This window comes from Corapipo altera, unplaced genomic scaffold, assembly GCF_003945725.1.
Source record: "Corapipo altera isolate COAL_440 unplaced genomic scaffold, ASM394572v1 51, whole genome shotgun sequence".
Taxonomy (NCBI): domain Eukaryota; kingdom Metazoa; phylum Chordata; class Aves; order Passeriformes; family Pipridae; genus Corapipo; species Corapipo altera.
Window position 1 is genome coordinate 12,687,182 of NW_020884892.1, and position 17,581 is coordinate 12,704,762.

At 34.3% G+C, this 17,581-nt stretch overlaps 1 protein-coding gene across 6 annotated transcripts in view; it reads left to right on the forward strand.

The window, feature by feature from the left end:
* Positions 1 to 17,581, forward strand: part of CSMD3 (CUB and Sushi multiple domains 3) — a 610,641-nt gene that overhangs the window by 385,475 nt on the left and 207,585 nt on the right. For all 6 annotated transcript variants that reach the window (XM_027645674.1, XM_027645676.1, XM_027645678.1 and 3 more), the window contains 3 exons: positions 4,201 to 4,317; positions 10,322 to 10,537; positions 11,199 to 11,387. In XM_027645674.1, the coding sequence (XP_027501475.1) occupies positions 4,201 to 4,317; positions 10,322 to 10,537; positions 11,199 to 11,387 (522 nt within the window). The remainder of the gene's footprint in view (positions 1 to 4,200; positions 4,318 to 10,321; positions 10,538 to 11,198; positions 11,388 to 17,581) is intronic.

Sequence of the window (17,581 nt, forward strand, 5' to 3'; positions counted from 1 at the left end):
ATATCTTTATTATTTTCACCTGTTTTACTAAAATAACTCATACATTCTCTTGATAGTTTTCTGTCCTTTTTGGATATGATGACCCCCTTCTTCTCACATCCAGGTTTCTTGAAATTTCGTATTATTGCTATATTCTACAAATTCTGAGACTGACTGGTATTTTGTAAAAAAAAATAGTTTTAAATAGATTGTAAATTGTATTCATAGATCTCAGGTGTCAGAGAACATAATTGTTGAGTTTTATTTCATGGTGTGAAAAGCAAAGTTTAAGAGGATTTTCTGTGGATAAGTTTTAAACTAACTATACAGGATGACCCCAGGAAGAGAGGATATGTGAAAGCAAAATGGAAAAAAAAACAAACAAACATCTATGAACAAAAATGTCATAATCTAATGTGAGTTGTCCCAGCAATATGTTTCTGTAATATAGCTGCCGAGACAAGACAGGCTGCTAAGAACTTGCAATTGTTAATAGTGGTCATAGAGATGGAAATTGCAAGATTGATTTCCTTTAGCAGTTTTATAGTAGCATAAAATATGGCCTGAAATGGAATTTTGCAATTTTATGAATGACACAAGTGTTTTCACTACAATTTTTCATGTATTTGAGGGATGAAGCATGGCCTACGTGTCTCCCAATGAGACATTTATGAGTAATCAGACTAAAGTTTCTGAACCTGTTTGGGCCAAAAATTATTTTCTATGTATATAGGGCCATTTTCTAAGCTAGGCTTGCTTGCTGTTACTCTTTTTTGTGATTGATCATGCTACTGAGCAAAATAATTTACAACAACAGAAAGTACAAGTAATCACGGCAACATTGTAAGAATTTATTTCAGCTGAACAACTGATGTAGTCACTGAACTCCACTATTAAATTAGAATCTTCATTCATAGTTATCCAAGACTTGCTTATTAAATTACCACATCATTTCTGATCACCAGAGTGCTGTAGAAGTACTTTTTAATGTATTTCTATGTACTTATCTGTATTTCATAGACTCTTTTATATTTTATTCTCTTTATTTTTGGGGGTTTTTTTGGGTTTGTTTGCTTGTTTGTTTTAATCATTATTATTATTTTAGGAGTTTTTTCTCCTTATTTAAAAAACATTGTAGTGGAGGCAAAAAATTAGACATATCTTAGTTCAGCTTCTCTGCTTGCATAAAAAAGAAATTATTAGTTAGTGTGTTAACAACACAATATTCCATTTTCCACATAAGAATTCCAAAATAGTGCTTCAGTTATTTGCTCAAGAATTCATTCTACTTTTGCTGTATCATCAGATAAAGTGAAAGAAAGGTTTCTTGTAGAATCTGGAAATATATATGTTTATCATATATATATTCTGTGTTTATTTTCATGTCTTTCTGTTTTCCTTTGCACTCTGAAACAGGCCGATACTAGTACTGATATTATATGCTTGGGCTGTTTGCCATCTTATCAGGGCCAGTGCACATTTTCTATTTCAGATTTGTCAACTTGGCTTTTTTTCTAAAACACCGGGTCCTTGATGCCTTTTTTTGCCATCTGCTAGCCTTCACAGAGTTACACTGAGTGTCTGATGACATGCCATGGATGTTTTATCACCATTTGCATTCCTGAAAGGTTTTCCAAACACCCACTGTAAAATATATTTTTTGTTTGGTCTATTTCCCATGTTTATAAAAACTGATTTTCTTATTTAATAGACAAAATAGATAGTTACCATCAGAAGCTCCAGTAACATGCTGTCACAGACATGATTCTGTTTTGCTAATGTCTAAATATAGCAAGATCAGGTGATAAGTGGGAAGTGTTTACCTTCAGTGTCTCTTCATCAGAAGTGAGGAGGAAAATTAATATGGTTGTAAGTTATTTTCCTGTGGCAACAATAAAGAGAGTGGGCAATTGTGGTCCTAGAATGTCCTATTTCAGCCTATGGTAGTGGATTTGTAAATTTTCAGCTTACAACTAGGCCAAAAATTCTAGAATGCTGGCAGGAGAAATAGTACGTAGAAAACAATCATGAGGCTATCCAGACAAGTAAGCATGTTTAAAACAGAAATATAGCGAGTTAGAACACCAACAAACTTAAGGCAAAATAAAGCAGTCTTCATCCTAGAATGCAGGATGAATTTCCATTTCTGATTTATAAGAAAACTGTAATTATATGTATACTTCTTTTCAATCAGTGCCCTAGGGAGAGTGATGGCATGCAGTGCCATAACCTCATTATGAAAAATTATTGATCTTTGTGAAAACATTCCACGGTGCTACTAAAATTTCTGGAAAATGCATGTATCTCATTTAGACAAATGTCTACTCAGGTACAGGGTAGACAGAAGTTACATTCTAGACATTCTCTTGATTCACTGTCTGGCTTGCCCTCAAATCAGTTTTGAATGTACAGCTACAAGCAGAAAATGATGACATGTCAACATATTCATTCTCAAATATGCAACATTAATAGCAAAGGCAAAAATGGGTATAACTTCCATCATTTACCCACCAATGTGTAGCAGAAATTGCCATAAGTAGAATAAATATCAAGATATAGCAGAAAAAACAGCATGATGTAGCAAATTACACAACACCTTTCTCCTGAAGAAATATGTAGATGTTTGAGCACATACTGAAAGGCCAAACTTCTCTCACCTTTACAATTCATACTGTTGAGTGCTGCACTAGCAGTTGATTTGATGTTACAGAAGGAGTAGGAGCAGGTTAAACCAGCTAGTGCAGGTGGGGCAGCATCTCTCAGAAAGCTCCTCCAGCCTGTACCAGGGTCCTTCTCTCATTCTCGTTGCTGTGGCAGCAGGGTGAGAAGCACAGACACGAGCAATAAATAGGTGAATGACAGTTTATACAGTTAGGAGAAAAGGGATTGATGGTTGTATCAACTGGAATTACAGAAAAGTAGCTGCCACTTGCATCTTTCTAAAACTGCCTTTCAAGAGCTTTAACATCTGCTAAAGAGAAAATCTTACTCTTAAATACAGGAGTGGTGAATACTGGCTTAGATTAAGGTGAGGGCTCAAAGAAACAATGGCTGACACCAATAAAAATTCTGAAAGGGCATCGTTTGACTACTTATGGCTGGAAAGGAAGAGATTGTGTTAAATACTTTGGAAGGACTGCTCATATGAAGAACTGCAATGAGTTTTACTAAAACAGTCTATATTATTTGACCTACTGGTGACAGTAACATAGTTCACTGTTTTTCTTTATCCTAAAACATTTCTACAGAATAATTTTGGTAATACATATAATTAGGCCAAGAAAAATAAAAGGAATAGATATTTTTAATCTTAACAAAAAAAAAATAGAACTCCTCATTTGTCTTATAATATATGCCTTTCTGAGATAATCTATATTCAGAGAACTATGATGTAATAACTTGCTTGGTACTGAATATTAATCACTGTTATTGATATATGATAATTCTAAGGTATGAGACTCTTCATTACTAAAAATTACTCATTAATTTTGTATTTCAAAAGCTCTGCAATGGAAAATCAACCGTTAAACTGTAATGGTGAATTGTGAAGTTATTTTTGCCAGTGTTGTAATGACTAATTGTTTGTATTTTACATTAATTCAAGCTGTAATTTAATTTTTGTGTTGTTCAATTACCAATTATTTTTATGAAGTTTCTACTGAAACTATGTAAAAACTTGTTCTTACATTGGCACTTGTCATTATCATTTGCATTATAGATATAAATGCATATCCAATAATTATATACAGGAAAGCATGTCACGCTTCCCTGCAAAAATATTTTAATTAAGTAATTCTTCAGTGACGAGATCCATTATATGCCATTTTAAATCTCCAACCTTGACTTCTGGCTCAAGTGATATTGTTTGGCTCTGTCTTTTCTGCTTTCATCTCTGCTGACCTTAAGTCTTTCACAGTCTCCAGAAAACATGAAAAAACAACCAAGGAAACTTCATTTCCATTTTCTTGTGTCTATTAAACACATATTATTTATTAATTGGTTACATTTCTTTTTATATTGTGTAAAAATGACCTGTAGTTCTATCTGAAATTGCTAAATCATTTGAGCCACTACTTTTAAGTCATTTTAAAATCAGAATTTTCAAAAAATTTGGGTTTTTTCCATTTTCCCTCATAAGTAACTTTTCTATTTGTCATTTATTATTATTATTGCTATTGTTATTATTGTTGTTATTATTATTATTTTCTTTTTTTTTTCTAGCTTTATGTGGTGGAGATGTTAGAGGACCTAGTGGAACAATTTTATCACCAGGTTATCCTGATCTATATCCAAATTCACTGAATTGCACATGGACTGTGGATGTTACCCATGGCAAAGGTAAATAAATCCTTTTCTCTACTTCCAACTTGTGGGGTTTTTTTAATATATAAGTCCAGTATTATGTATTATAGATGTAGACTTAGGTTAGCAGCAAAGCACTTAGAATTGCATTGCTGATTTGTAGTTTCATTTATTTTTGTTGCAGTAGCTCCTAGAATTCCATAAGTGGAGTAAGCCCTTATTCTTCCCACAAAATGGGAAGTCAATAAGAAAGATAATATACAATGACTGATCACAGAAGCTGAAGACCGGGAGGCTTTTAAGAAAGAGGTGGTTATTTGTTGAAGGTAGATTTCAGGAAAAAGATGTAATACTGGTTTTAACTCTTCTCTGAGAGCTTAGGACACTTAGGACACAAATGGAAGCTGCTATTTCCAGGTAGCAAAGTTTCCCAGAAACAATATGTCCTAGTTGCTTTCAGGTGAAAGGGTTTGGTACAAGATGAGAAGAGTTGGGTCATACTTTTAGATTTTTGTTGGTATTTTATTTTAAATATGGGAGTGACTGCATAGTTGTGCTGGTTTAAAAGTTAACCAACAGGGGAAACCAACCCAACTCAAAAGAGAGATTACAAATCAGAATAGCAATTTAATAAAATAATACAATAAGTACGACCACATGGGCAAGCAACCAGCCCTAACCCACAAAGCCCAAATGTACAACCCAGCACCCCAGGCCACAAACAAAACAGTGCTCCCTGGGCCCCCCCTGAGTCCAAAGCAAAGGGAGAGGGGAAAAAACCTGCTGGTGGGAGAGCTGCTGCAGTCTGGCCCAAGTGGTGATTGCAGTTCAGTTGAGGGTGGTGGTCTCAGTCCGGCTGAGAGCGACGAGCTGCAGTCTGGCTGAGAGCGGTGAGCTGCAGTCCTCCTCTGGATCCCACGAGAGGTGGAAAGGTTCTGAAACTCCAGGTTTATATATTCTCCAGCTCAGGCAGCAATGCTTAGTCCCTCCCTCAGAGCGGGGAATTCCATAAAAGGATGCTCAATCCTTCCCTCAGAGTGGTGATGCCTTAAGCCCCTAATGTTTTTTTTATTTTTCTAATATTTCTAAGACTTGTAAGTTTTATAAGTAGGTTTTAAAAGCAGAAACCCTCCCTTCTTTGTCCCTTGTCCCTATCCCTTTCCCTGTAGCACCCTTGTTTATACATTCCCTAACCCTCTTACCCCATTCTATCCTCCCTATATCACTCATATCCCCAAATCTAACAGAAATGTTTAGTCTTTTGTTAAGGCAAGGCCTAGACAGTTGACAGAACAGCATATCTGTGCCTAAACCACAGAATACGGTCAAGAATTAGGTAACTATGTACCCTTTGTGCTCTGATGATGGTGAAGGTGATGAAGTAGGTGGTCCCGAAATGCACCCCAGACCCATTTTAAGGGGGTGGACCCCGGGGCGGTCCAGAGCAAAGGCCACAGGGTGGACACATCTGGGATTGGATGGATGGTATTATAAAATGTAACCCTTTCTTATCTCACCCCTAATTAACTGCTCCGGAGATTTTTTTCAGCACCTAAATCCCACGGCAACAGTGGGGAATTCCATAAAAGGGTGTGAGGGTGCTCATTTAGGGAATTCCACAAAAGGGCATGAGGACAGGAGCATGGGGGAAGGGGGGGGGGGGCACCTCGCAGACCTCTACTGACAACAGTTTCTGGGAAATGGCATGGAGGGCTATAGAATACACAGTTTTGGGCTACACCCATCCAATGATGAATCGGTCCCAGCTGTTCTAACTAGGACAATAGTACTCTTGTACTATACGTGAAAAGAGCTAGAGAGGTATAAGATTTAATGTTACAGAAGGACAAAAATAAAGGTAGGCACCACAAGCGAATTCAGCACAGAATAAGCTAGTAAGAACACGAAAAGGAGAATTACATTTTAATGCTGGAAAGAATACATGGAAAAGAATGAAAGGGAGAAGAAGAAAGACAAGTTCAATCCTGAATTTCATCAGTTTTCTCTGTGGGGGCATGAAAAATGTGGCAAAGCATACTGATGATGTATTCCTCTAAGCAAGAGTTATTGATGGCATAAAAATAAGACTACTGATACAGAGAATTGTGCTGATCTGTGATCCCCTTATTCCATTTGGTACAAATAGTGTGATAGTTCATCTGGATGTTAAATCACTCTGGTTGTCCCATTTAAAACTCCTTAAAGTGTTAAAGTGGCAAAGTGTATCTCTCAAAATTATTGCTGCAGCTGTTCCATAGTCTCTCTTACTACCAAGTGATGCCATTGTGTCAGTTTGATTCTAAATATCCACAGTGAAAAAGCATCCTGAAATTACTGATCCTACATAAAATGCTGCATTTGCCCTTGTTACCTCTAGGTATGATACGTGGCTTTTAGAGTTACAGGAGTATAAGGTACTGTGGATCTTTTGTTCTTCTGGATAAGCAAGAAAGACTTATGGAAAGTGTAAAGAAACTGTTAGATCTGTAGTCATTTAGCTTGCAGCCTGCCTGAAAAACCATTGGTTAACCAGCACAAACTTTATAATCTGAGAATTGAAGACAAGTAGTACAGACGGATAAGAATTTAGCTTCATGGAGTAATTCATGCCAGAAAATTTTGTGAATTCTACAGTAAACATGAGCTCAGATTAAGCCACATTTTCCAGGATTCTTTTAAGACATTTTATTAACACTTTGATTTTTCTTAAATTATTACATTTTGTCTGCGATTAGCAGGCAATTCAATATATGGTGAAATGAAATCTGTAGAGTATCAGTGGTATGTTTTACACCATTTATTAGTAGAACAGTTAATTTACCTATCCCCCAACAGTCTGGATTGTAATATTGAGAAGTGACATTTTAGAGTGTTATGTCTTCCTGTCTTCATTTCAGATTTTAAATATTCCCCTTATAAAGAAAGGGGCATGTGAGGCAGAATAAGAAGGAATCTACCTGAGCAAATCTTTTAAAATTCTTCCCATGAGAAGACACAATCTGTCACACAGCATATATTAATGTGATTAGAATATTTTCTAAAGAAAAATAAATTGTACTGCTACTGCTGGGATATACCTTTGGGTTTTGCTTAGAAATGTCATTGCAATGTGGAAAATTGATTGAAACATTCCCTTGAGTTAAACCTTGAGTTTGGTGTTTGAACAATATTCAGTGAAGCTCAGCTGTGATTCACAGGAATTTCATTATTTTGGGTTACTACCATGAAATTTTCTTTGGCATTTCTGATTTTGTTGTGGCAGTATACTTGCATGCATAAAGGAGGCCAAAATTAACTTGGAGTGCAATACACATAACAAATATGACCTCTCATTCTGTATATATCTCAGGTTTTTTTAAGAACTCTCTTTTCATGTAGGATCAGCACTGATCCTATACAAAAATATGTTTAAAAACCCCCAGACATTTAAGAGTTTATCAATTCCAAATCTAAATTTATATACATTAGCTCAAAAGATATGCAACCTAATTTCAATTCCAAAATTCTGTGTGTGATTTTTGCCAATTTATTGTCACACAATCTGAGAGAATAAAAAGGGTGATCAAAGCAGATGAATGGCTTTGCTCATGTAATTAGTAAATTAAGAATTTTTAAAATCCAGAACAAGTTTTTTTGATAACTTTTTTTTTCCTAAGCAGAAAATACAATCCAATATGGTAATTTCTATATCAGTTCTACTAAGTAAGGATGTGTTTTTTGGGATCTGGTGGAGTATGTGATGTGTGTGGAGTTATAAGAAGAGAAGGAGATGTCTACTTCAAAAGGATGAATAGGCCTTCAATCCCTTTAAAAGGTCTCCATAGATAGGTAGAGGTCTCCAAGATCCAAGGGATTTCTCTCATTACTCCCAGCTGTATGTCCGGCTGATCACAAGACTAAGCATATATTCCAAAGATGCCAATATCTACATACGTATGGATGACTGGTCACACAGACTAACACGGATAGCGGCAAGAGTCTTATTGGCACCCACAGAAACACCAACAGCCCTGAAACGGACATGAAAACTACAGGCAACCAAATCCTGTTTCTGCGTTTGGGTCGATGGAAAAAGGAGTTTTCCAGAAGTGACACAGACTCACACACGCACAGGAATGTGTTCCTACAACCTTCCATATCCTGACCCAGGAGCTGGACCCCAGATCCCACTCCTACCAGGTGCTGCCCACTCTGTGACCAATGGCCCTTTTTCCAGCTGGCCCCAATCTCATTCTGCTCACCATGCAATCCATACTAATGTTCACTAGTGGTCACACACGTGCTCGCACTCTGGACAGAAGATACACTTTCACACTAGTCAGGAACAGAGTTTTAAAGTAATAGAGGACAGGCTACAGTGGTTAGGTACAGGGATTAGTGAGAGAGGATTAACCCTATCTCTATTTCCACACTTTTTTCTCTCTTAACTAGCATGATCCACACCGTTATCTTCCTTTGGCCCTCAATATACCACAAAAAGTTTCGCAGTCTCTGACTTTCATTTAAAAAAAATCTCATCTTCACTTTTACGTAATCTCACAAATTCCCTGTAACAGTCCACAGTATTCTAATTTTCATGAGACCAAAGTCAATATTCTTTCCCCCATTGTAATTACTTACTAAGTTCTAATTGAAGAACTTTAAGATTACAGTGATACATTTAATTTTTCATCAGTCAGAAACTGAAGAGTTCTGGTCTTTGTTAGTATCTCCACTAAATCCTACTCATTAAAGCTTACGCATGTGTGTATACCATTCATTACTTCCCTCATTTTTTGTCTTTGCTTCCTGTACTGAAAGGTCCTTGGCTATGTTTGTAAACCAAGTGTCCTTGCATTCCAGATACCCTCACAAGCTGTATTTCTTAGGTGTGATTGAGTTGCATTAATGTAAATATTTAATGCAATTCAGACAACTTCAAGGATACTGTAAAAAAAAACACTATAAGAAAATTGTACTGAGAGCTTCTAAAGCTGCATGTGAAGTCATGAGGTTTCTGTGCTTAGATAACTGAGTCAAGCACAGTATATGTAGCTTGGGTTTTGCTACCCTGTTTGGGCAGATGGGAGCTGGTGTTAGTGGGAGGAGGGTGCAGTGTTGAGGGGTTTAGGTAGGGGAAATATTGTTTGCTTTTTAATTAAATTATGTCTGATATTAAAAATCTGTTGCACATGAGAGTACCCAAAGATCTTCATCTACCATGTTAATCTGCAATCACATGAATGGATCTTGCTAAGTATAACATCATCAGATATGTTTGAGAGAACCTGAATCGTAGGTTTATAACTGTCATGATAAAACTGAAAATGATATTACACTTGAGGTCTCAGTAATCACTTAAACTAGCTAATGGATTCCTCTGTTTCTTTTTCTTGACTCTTCTGTGTATTCTACCTGGAGATCATGTTCTGATTCTCAGTTAAAAATGCAAAAGTGATTTAATCGTGTGTCTTGATCTTTAAGTCTCTTTATTGCTATTGTATTATTATGATATATCTTCCTTTCTAAATGTGTGATTTATGTCTGATAGTTGGCAAAAAATCATACTGTTGACATATGCCACATCTTATTAAGAGACTTCCCTTTTTTAGGTGAAAGTGCTGCTGCTACTGTAAGTCCCATTAGAATATAATGTAATATATTTTATAACCTTTCCTTTCACTGCTGCTGTGCAAGGATACTGATGACTGCAAGAAATAAGGTTAATCTTTCCCATTCCACCATAAACAGTTTGTAGTTTTGAGCATATATAGTACATCAATGGATTTTACACAAAATTTCAAGCATACATCTTTGAATTCTAGAAATCAAACATCTGTATTTTGCAACTAAAGGCAAAAGTGAAAGTGGTTTCAAAACAAAAAGACCTCTTGCAAAGATATTTTAACTCTAAAATCTGGAGAGATACTAATTTTTAGAAAATTTAGATTATCCTAATTTTCTGAACAATACAATAATGAAATGCATGAATTTTCACCTTAGCTTAATTACATTGATGTAATAGGGTGATATGTAAATCTAATTCTACTTTTTCTAATAGGAGTGCAGTTCACCTTCTACACCTTTCACCTGGAGGATCACCATGACTACTTACTAATAACAGAGAATGGCAGTTTCACACAACCATTAGCACGTCTGACTGGCTCAGAGCTTCCTTCACCAATCAATGCTGGTCTCTATGGAAATTTCAGGGCTCAATTGCGCTTTATTTCAGATTTTTCAATATCGTATGAAGGATTTAATATTTCTTTCTCTGGTAAGGACATACCTATAATACCTGACTCCTGAAAAAGTTGGTGGTTTGGGTTGTTTGGTTTTGGTTTTGTTTTTTTTTTTCCTGTATTTTATATAAAGAAAAAAAAGGTTAAAAATTGAAGTGATTTTGGTGAATACGTGTATTGAATAATTAAATTATATAAGCTGTTTCCTAAGCACAATAATTTCAAAGCAAGCAAACCTTTCTGTCTCTGTAGAGGCAGAGGAAACATTTCTGCTACAGGATAAATAAAATAGCAGTAAACTAATTGTAAGACACTTTATCAAGTGAGGGGAGGAAACAGAACTAGTCTAATTTCAGCTAGTGAAGTTCCAGATGATCCAAAGTGTCAGTTATTTATGGTTGTGCTGTGCCATTGTTTTAGTTTGTTTTATATACCTGAGATATTTGTGGCTCTTACAAGAGTGATAAATAATGTTGTTTTATGTATCTTAAAAACATTGTGAATGTATTAATTTGTCTTACTTTTTGATGTAATATAATTGTCCATTTAACATTCACACATTAATTTTGTTTTAAAACCTAGAGTCTGTGTTGATAGGTGGAAATATTGAGAAATTACTAGACTGCAAGATTACAAATATGACTGGTAGAACACATGTTCTCATTTGTACAAACTGACTTGCTCTCTTGTTTTCAGAGTATAATCTTGAACCTTGTGAAGATCCTGGGATCCCACAATTTGGTAACAGAATAGGATTTAATTTTGGAGTGGGAGATATTCTGACATTCTCCTGTTCTTCTGGATATCGTTTAGAAGGAGCTTCAGAGGTTATTTGTCTTGGTGGTGGACGACGAGTATGGAGTGCACCTCTTCCAAGGTGTGTGGGTACGTGGTCAGCTGCTTTCATTTGCTTGTATGTGTAGTCATTGTCCATGGACTTGCAGATTTAAAGCATGGAAAAGCATGGTAATGCACCTCTTACTTTTTGACGTACTCTCATATCCTCCATATCTCCTTAGTAAAATTTTTTTTTAAGCTTTTTGTAATATATTTAGTATTATAACTGTCAGTGGACGTCATACTCTATGTCTGAAAGCAATTCAAATTGTGGGCACCATGCTTACTCTTCTTATTTTGATTAATAGGTTAGGACCCTGGGTAAAAATTAAAATCAGCATTTACCTGTTCAAATGTCTAATAATTGATTTTTTTTTTTTGCCAATGCAAGTTTCCAAGTGATACTTGGGTTATAAAATTATGTAAATGTAGTTAGACCACTTAGACCAGACTTATTTCATACAACTAGGTCCTTGTATAGAAGTACAGTCAACCTATCCTTCCTATACAAGAACCATATCCTCAGAATATCCTTAGAACAGTTCTGGGTTTAAAGTTATAGCTAACTGAGAGGAAACACTTTCTAATGGTTCCTAGCACTCTCCACTCACTGTAGAGGTAACCTATCTATGTAGTTTTGACTAGGAGCTTAGCTTTTAATAGCTAGAGAATATTGTTTGAGCTGAATTCTTCCAAAATTATTTACTTTTCAGTTCTGTTGAGAACTGTTAAAACAAGACCTTTAAAAAGTAGGATAGTTACTTAAGCATCTGTATAAGTTTTAATTTATTTGAGTGTATATATTTTGAAATTTGTTAAAGAGTATGTGCTATATGGAAAGTTTTACAAATGAAAACATCTGTATCACTGTGCATATGAAATATTTTATTTTTTCATACTAAATTGTATGATAGTAAAACATAAGTGTCTTTCAGATGCTGATTGTATAATGTCTATGGATTTTTTCTGTACTCCTTCTTATTAATTTTTATTTACTGTGCCATAATTTTTGTGTCCAAACTATTTCTATGCTTACCTTGGTATAAGAAAAAAATATCAATTTAGCATTTATGTATGCACCTACAGAAGAGAAGGTTTAGAAGCTGAGTCAGAGCAATGGATGAATAAAAGTTATTTTTATGTTGGGGTTGATAAATTTGAACCAAAAGAATAATAATGAATGCATGCACAGTCATGAAGAGAGGCTAAATTTCAGTGATACATTTCTGGAAGTGTTAGTATACTGCAAACAAATTGGTAAATTATTAGTAAAGGGAAACTTACACAGCAGCATAAATGAAAAAAAAATGTTATTTAGGTTTCATGGCATAGAAAATAATGTTTATGTTTGCATGTTGGGTGGGGAGAAGAGAAAACCTATAATATAAGGAATAAATTATTATCTGGTTGATGTGTTTTCTGCTTACCTTTGAAAGATAGTCTCGACTGGAGTGACTTAATCAACAATTTCCCCCCCATAAGTATCAAGCCTTTGTCAATTTTGTGCTTAATTTATATGCTGTAATAATGGAATCCAAATAAGTAGAGATTAGAAATTCCTGTTGACCACTTATATTGGATTTAAAGTTTATGTATTGTTATTGTTCCTCACGCTTGGCATTTTCTGCCAAAATGATTAAGGAGCTGGAATGCTTCTGATGTCATCTACATTTTCACATGCACACAACATCAACTGGGAACCAACCACTGCTCATAGTATTTGTGTTCATCTTGTCAAAACAAGAATAAAATGCAAAAAAGACAGATAAAAGAGAAGAAGTTTGGTGGAAGGCCAGGCATCCCTTTCTGGATACAACAAGGGCCAATGTGCTGAGTCTTGAAACAGAGTAATCAATCATAATCAATTCTAAACCAAATATTTTTCCAGTGAATTAGAAACTGTCTTTCCTTTTCTTATTGAGAAGCTGGATAAATATTTTTTATTTATTAATTAATGTTATAATTATTCATTTTATGAAGTTTTTTTCAAAATATTTTGACTTAAGAAATGAAATTTTGAAATTAAAATTCAATAAATGAAAAAGTAATGTTCAAATAGCAGACAATTTTTTTTTACTGAATTTTTAAAGACGAATTGCTTAAAGGATGGCATTATCTCTATTCCATCAGGATTGATGTTGTGCTGGAACAATTTTTGTATCAAGTATTTTCTAAAAAAGCATAAAGATCTTTCATATTTCTGTCCACCATATGATGATTCAGCACATTCTGGGGTAGATGTCTGTAGTTACTCATGAGCAAGCACTTTTTGATGATAGCTGAAAACACTGGCATATTATCCATAATGTTTTGATTCATAAATCTAAAACACCCACTGTATGAGTCATGATGAATTAACTCCAACACAGTCAACAGTACAAACTGTTAATAAATGGATGTATCTAATGATTAAAGAAAAGAGTCCATAATCTTTAAATTGCTTGCTTTGAACTTCTCCATGGACAGTGAAAAAATTTCTCTTTTTGACTCTAAATGATAGATTCTTAAAAAAATACTTATAGTAAGTATGAATGCTTGTTTACTTTTGGCTTTTTATAGAAGCAAAATCTATAGTCCTAAGGAATCAAGATTTTCATCAATATGGTAGTGGTTAGACTCCATCTTGTAACACAGAGCAGAGGTCTCATCTTAAGTTTGTGAATATGGAGTTGTTTTCGTAGAGTTGTAGTGCCTCTGAAATGGTTCTGATGCATTCAGAGTTCAAGTGTCTTTGCCTAGTTATCTTTTTAATTTTTGTATACCATAGTTAGATTACGAGAAACTAGTTTGAATTTTCCCATAACTGTGTTACAGACAAGAAAAAACAAGAGAAATTGTTGTTGATTTCAAGGGAAAAATGATGAAATAGATAAAATTAAGCTTTTCTTATAATCAGTAATGGAATGGATATGATTAAGGATCTGTTTGAGTACTGTCATTCCTTTGTTTCTTGGTTTATTTTCATGCTATATTCAAATGATAACGAAAGGCAGTGTTCACACTCAGCACACACTCTGTTTTCTTGGAATTACTTCTCTTTCCAGTGAAATGTAGAAAGTGGTCTCTACTATGACAAAATTTCTTCTGTCTTCATAGCTGCCCAACTGTATCAGGCCTTTTCCTTTGTCCGTCTTTGAGCTGTACAATTTCTTTCCAGTCTAATAAACCGTAACTGGAAGACATTGACTTTAAGGCTTTTTTTTTCTTTTGCTCATATGTTACTTACACTTATATTTCTCCTTATCACATTTTCTGTCCATTTTTCTCAGTAGGTCCTAAACAGTCTCTGGTGTTCTGAACTTACAGATTTTCAAGGAACTATGACCTTGCAAATATAAAAACCAGAAAAACAAACACAGAAAATCTACAGGCAAATTAATTAATTTCTATAATGTTGGATACTTTTCAGATAATATTTTGCTGGTAAAGATTTTTGCCAAGCTGTTCAGTGATGTAGTTTCTTTGCCAAGCTCAAGTTAGGGTACTTTTCAGGGATTATCTGGGGAGGAAAAAAATATTTTAAAGGTTCTATTGTATGAGAGAAAAAATAAATTCAGTGTTGACTAAAGCACAGTTATGCAACCAATGAAGTGAAAGTTCTAAATCAGATGCATCTGTAGTAAACTCCTTAATTAGCAGGACAGCTATTAGCTACCCTCTGCACATCTTATTCCATATGCCATTAGAGACTTACTGCATAGCTCTACCCATTTCTGTGCATACAAAAAAATTTAGGCAAAGATTGCTTTTAATATATTTTGTTTGGAAAAATGTCCTTTTGCTAGTTTTGAGATTTCTTTTAGTATGAGGAGTGTCTTAGCAGCATGAAGTCTGAGTTTAAGGGCTGTGATATCCACTTATTGGATATCACAATTGATTCATCTCAGAACAAACTAATCCTAATCTTTCTTCTGTTTGTAAGAAGTAAAATTATTCCTTTAAATATTTCTCCTATCATATCCTAATATGTTGTATGTCTGTTGTATGTTTTCTCCATTTTTTTGTGGTTTGGGATAATTTTTTTTTGTGTTGGTCTTTTTTTATAAGAATGTTAGGTTATTTTAAAGAAAAATCATGCACATCGGTACTTTAAATTGTCCTAATATAGAATATGGTTTTGTTAATACAATTTACCTTGTTAATACTAACACAGAAACTTGTTTGTCGTGCTATTTCTTTATCATCCTTTGGTCAAATGCAATACAGGAGCATATTGTTTGAAGTATTTGGGACTCTTCCCCATTTCTTGTCAGCTGGAGCTATTAGATATGAAAAATAATATTATTAATGTATGTAATTCTTTATAAGAAAGGTTTATTTTGTATTTGGCCACTGGCCATTTGGCCATTGATGTAGAACCATCATCTTGCTGTAAAAATATAGATTTTAAGTACAGGATCTTCACAGATCTGGAAATACTGTCTTTCATTATAACATAAATAATGTAGTCATAAAGCAGCCAAAGAAGTATTTGCAAAGCATATTGAAAGTAAGTTTAATACACAAACAGCCACACGAATCTTTTGATGTTCAGATGAACTCTGATGTAGTACATATGCTGCAGATACATAATAAGAAATTACTGTTATTAATTTTTGTCTCTATGAAAGGAAGTCTTGTATTTTTGAACAATATGAAATAAAAGTAATCCCGCCATTCTCATTGATTGAAGAAGACAATGTTCTTTTCATTTTCTTCATCAGCATATGGTTCCTTGTACCTAATGCTGTTAATACAAAAACCATCTGGAAAACTTGTGATGGCCTTATAACTCATGCTATTCACAAAAAGAAATCTTCAGCAACAACCTAAGCCTTTCAGGATTTCTATGTTATCCTCCATTTTGCTGTCTTGTTTTGACAAGAGTCTATTTTCCAGTTTGTACCAGGCATCAGTTGAAAAGGTAGAAATTCTAAAGGCTAACAGCTTTATAAGACACAGTTTGTTGAGCACTGAATTTAGATACAGTGTCTGAAGTAACTGTTGATTTACAGTCTAATACAAAGTTTCTTAAAGATAAAATCCTTTTTAGAATACTTCCACTTACTTGTCCAGTCAAGCTGTTGTGATACAGAGTCTCCTAACCAAGAGATAACATCTTTTCAAAACACAGAGTTGCTAGATGAAGCTCTTATCTTTGGATTCCAAGGGATTGTACTGAAGAAAATTTCTCTCTGGATGAATTTCAATCTGTAGCAGCACATCATCTTTTTTTTATTGATAATTATTTATGTAGAGAATTGCAATATTCTCCTAATATTTTTTTTTTTAAAGTCATTCAATTCATTGAAGCATTGTGTCCAAATGGTTAAGTTACCCAATCAGATGCATTTCTTTCCTTGGTTACACTAACAGTGACATTTTACATGATTAGAGAATTTAAATACACTAATAAACAGCAGTTTATTACTCATCTGTGTTATTATGGAAATATACAGTGAACGCACATTCATAACTAGAAGTGTATTTATTATAAATATCTCACCATATAAGTTTTTACCTTTCATTATTTTTCTTTGAGTTTTTATCTTCCCCTCTAATACTAAAATGATTCTATATTCCTACCGAAGTTCAGAAACAGTGATTTAACTCAATCTTACTGTTACATCCTTGTACTTTATGTAAGGCTGATTAAAAGTCTTTGGGAAAACATAGCTGGATGTGATATATTTTTCCATATTCCTTTTTTTCCTATAAGAAGAGCGTGTAGCATAGGTTCTAAGTTTCAGCTGAAGCAAGTGGATTTTTTAAAAAGCCCAAAACATTGTAGTTAAAACAATACAAACTTCATCTCTGTTGAACAAGGAATGCTACTAAAATGAAATATTAAGGCAGTAATAATATATTTGTAATTTCTGGTAATAGCTCTAAGTATGTTTTAAAGGATGGTTACAGACTCTCTGCTCCTCTGTAAATTTTCCCTTACTCTGAAATAATGTTTTGTTACTTCTTTTCTCCCTTCTGTGTTTCCCTCTTTACACATTTTCCCTTAATTTTTTAATGGTTTGCCTCTCTTTTTATCTGTCACTCACTGTAATGCCTGCTAAAATTATTTTTCCAAACACTTTAAATCACGTATGTTTAATATTTGAATTTATTTTAAACTTAAGGAATTGGTTAACATTATTTTTTCCTAACACTTTTTTACTCAGCACATAATTACACGTAGAAAAGTTATGGTCTCTTTCTATTTGTGCTCTCATATTAACATCAAAGAATAGAAAGAAACTGTAGGTTACATG